General features: G+C 35.6%; 1 protein-coding gene across 4 annotated transcripts in view; it reads left to right on the top strand.

Annotated features, from left to right (window-relative positions):
• The first annotated feature begins 1,021 nt into the window (after positions 1-1,021).
• LOC107877462 (heme oxygenase 1, chloroplastic) overlaps positions 1,022-3,142 on the top strand; it is a 5,101-nt gene continuing 2,980 nt past the window's right edge. The window contains exons 1-3 of one of the 4 annotated variants that reach the window (XM_016724108.2): positions 1,022-1,156; positions 1,276-1,375; positions 1,693-1,916. In XM_016724108.2, coding sequence (XP_016579594.1) covers positions 1,330-1,375; positions 1,693-1,916 — 270 coding nt within the window. In that variant the 5' untranslated portion in view covers positions 1,022-1,156; positions 1,276-1,329. Of the gene's footprint in view, positions 1,229-1,275; positions 1,376-1,692; positions 1,917-3,142 lie in introns of all 4 variants that reach the window. The other 3 variants (XM_016724106.2, XM_047415036.1, XM_047415037.1) reach the window with 3 other exon arrangements.

Raw genomic sequence — 3,142 nt, 5'->3', positions numbered from 1 at the left:
AATTTTTTAATACATATTAGCCGCCACTTATATTTTGTGACTTAATAAGTCAATATAGATATAATAAGATAAGGGTGGCAAAACAAATTTCCAGTTTTAGGAGCAAAATTGTTATTTTAAAAAGTCAAAATAGATTGTGAGTTTCTAAAGTGAAAGTCTCTACTACATTCTATGTTCTAGTTTCTTTATTAGCACTAATGTTTTTTTCAATTTGTATACCTAATTTGATTTACTGTATTTAAGTGGCGATCCTTTAAAAATGATCTCTCTATTTTTATGAGATTGCATATACTTGACCCTTTTCAGATCTCATTTATGAAATTATTTAGAAATATACTTATTGATATATTAAAGAAAGAACTTGACCAATTTGCTGTACCAAGCACAAATTTTTTAATTCATATTAGTTGTCCGCAACTAATACATTGTGTACTAATCAATAAAGAACTTCAATTATTGTTGCATGTGGGGTAAGGGCATTTATCTATTTATTTAGATAGAAGAATACATCAGTTGTAGTTTTAAGATAAAAAATTATTAAAAGATGATTACGGAGATACATAACTTTATTATATTTAAAAATAAAAATATAAAAGAACATTGTTTTGGTTGTCATGTTTTTTTCTGAATTATTATATCCTGTTTTCTTTATTAGTTGTATTTTTTTTACTATTATTTTTCTTTTTTCTTTTTAATAACTAATTTGATTTATTGCATTTGAGTGAGGGTCCAATGAAACCAACTTCTCTACCTTCATGAGGCACTGACAAAGGTCAGCATAACCCTTCCAGATGTCGATCACTTATGCAATTATGTAAAGATATATTAAAAAGGGCCTTGCCAATTTGTTGTACCAATCAACAATTTTTTAATACATTTTAGCCGCCTGCCATTTGTATTTTGTTACCTAATAAGTCAATAAAGAAATAATATTAGCCACCTGCCACTTGTGTTTTGTGACCTAATAAGTCAATAAAGAAATAATTAGATAAGGGTGGAGGATCAAAACAAATCTCCAGCTTTAGGAAGAACATTGTTATTATAATAAGGCAAATGGACACCAAGTGTGTTTGTCTCCATTGAGATTTGAACATTAGACGTTAGGTTCTCAACCTGGTAGGTTGACCCCTAGGGTGCACCCTTGGGTGCCTTTGTGGTATATCATCTTGTTATCCCTAATGCCTTTACATACAAAAAAGAAGTGATATGTTTTCTTGTTTTCTTCGTGGTATTGACAAATGACAAACTTGATAGATTGCTCTTGTTGTGGTGCAGTTTGTTATACTCTTTTAACCACTATCTGCCGTTTGGTTGAATGACTGTTAACTAATGACCTCGGGGGTGGTCTGCCACGCAACGCTACCCTTTTATTTCGGTTTGTTGTTTCAGCTTTATGTTTAGTAATGCTTTTCAGTCCAATGGAGTACGTACTCTTCACTTTCGATGCGGGCACCCGTGTCGGATTCTCCAAAAAAATATACTATTTTTGGCGTATCCGACATGCACCCATTGACTTTTTTGAAGAGTCCGAGCAACATATTGGAGTCTACACATGAAATGATTAGTTTTCACATACGGCAAAAACAAGTGATCTGTACCTTCCAATTTTCAAGCAAACATTCTCCACATAGACGTATAAATAAATGACTTGGTAGAAAAAAGGAATCTTAGTGCTCTTTCGTTTGATTGCAGATGCTGAGTTCAGGAACACAGGATTAGAAAGGTCAGAGGTCTTAGCAAAGGATTTGGAATGGTTTAGGCAGCAAGGTCATGCCATCCCGGAACCGTCAACTCCTGACGTCAGCTATGCTCGTTACTTAGAGGAGCTATCGGAAAAGGATCCTCGAGCATTTATTTGTCATTTTTACAACACCTACTTTGCGCATTCATCTGGAGGTCGCATGATCGGGAGAAAGGTCAGTAATGTCGTCTTTGAAGTTTTTAGTATTATTCTACGTTGTACTTCTGATACTGTGGTATGTAAAGCTAGATTTTCATCATAGAAATATGCGAAATTCTAGGTTATTTTAAGTCATAATTTGGAAGGTATCCGAGGACCCCCAAGGGTGTGGCTTAATAGTCAATGTGGTGGAAGGAGAAATATGATGAGGTTCAAATCCGACCAGTGGCAAAAAGAAAAACACTAGGCGGTTCATAACGTTTACCTAAGCCTCGCTAGGTTGAGTTACCCCATACCTGTTCTGGTGAGAAGTAGCAGGTACTCGGTGGAATAGCCAAAGTGAGCACAAGCTAGACTCCGCACCACCATCATAAATTTTTTTCTTTTTGAATGGCATCCTAGGCAAATTATGTGGAGAACATGGTTCAGTAAACTTAATTATTACACCATAATTTCACACTAAGTTGCTCGAACTCTCCAAAAATATTACCGCACCTGTGTCATATCCTTTAAAAATACTGTAATTTTTAAGGATCAGACACGCATCCTGTAACACCCCGCATTTCGGGCTAGAATAAAAACCATGACTCTGATGCGTTGATAATCCCAGAGCCTTAAATCCTATGCCAATTTGGCATGTTTATGTAGTCTGTGAATCCATTTGAGCATGAATTTAGACCATAGAGGTCCTTCAACTCAAGGACGAGTTGAAACTATTTCGATTGATTAAGTTTTAGTGGACGTTGTAATTTGTGTCAGTTTTCATCGACCATAACTCTCTGTATATGTCTAATTAGAGAGCCTACTATGTGTCAAATGATAGGTCTTCGAGTTAACTTGCCAACGATACCAACTTTGCTAAAATTTGACACCCGAGCAAGAAGTTATGGCCTTTCAAAGTAGTATGCGTCTCCTAACCAATCGCACATGGCCACTGGAAAGCATATGCGGAGCCTATGTAAATATATGTGATATCATATGCAACGCATATCTTATGGTTTCAAGTGACTTAAACACTCCATTTTTGGGGCAAAATGGTCCTTTTCCCACCCTTATTCAGCCATAAACACGAAATTCAGTCCCCAATTCTCCAAAATACATCCATATTCATCTAAAAATTCTTAAGAACACTCCCAAGGGTTTCAAACTAAAAACCCAAATAAATCAAGACTCAACCATGGGTTTTCAAAATTTATTAGAGATTCGGAATCCCCAATCCACAGGCTTCAAGAAGCACCCATT

Source organism: Capsicum annuum, chromosome 7, assembly GCF_002878395.1.
Source record: "Capsicum annuum cultivar UCD-10X-F1 chromosome 7, UCD10Xv1.1, whole genome shotgun sequence".
Lineage (NCBI taxonomy): Eukaryota > Viridiplantae > Streptophyta > Magnoliopsida > Solanales > Solanaceae > Capsicum > Capsicum annuum.
The sequence above is the reverse complement of the archived record's forward strand: the minus strand, read 5'-3'. Positions and strand labels throughout refer to the sequence as shown.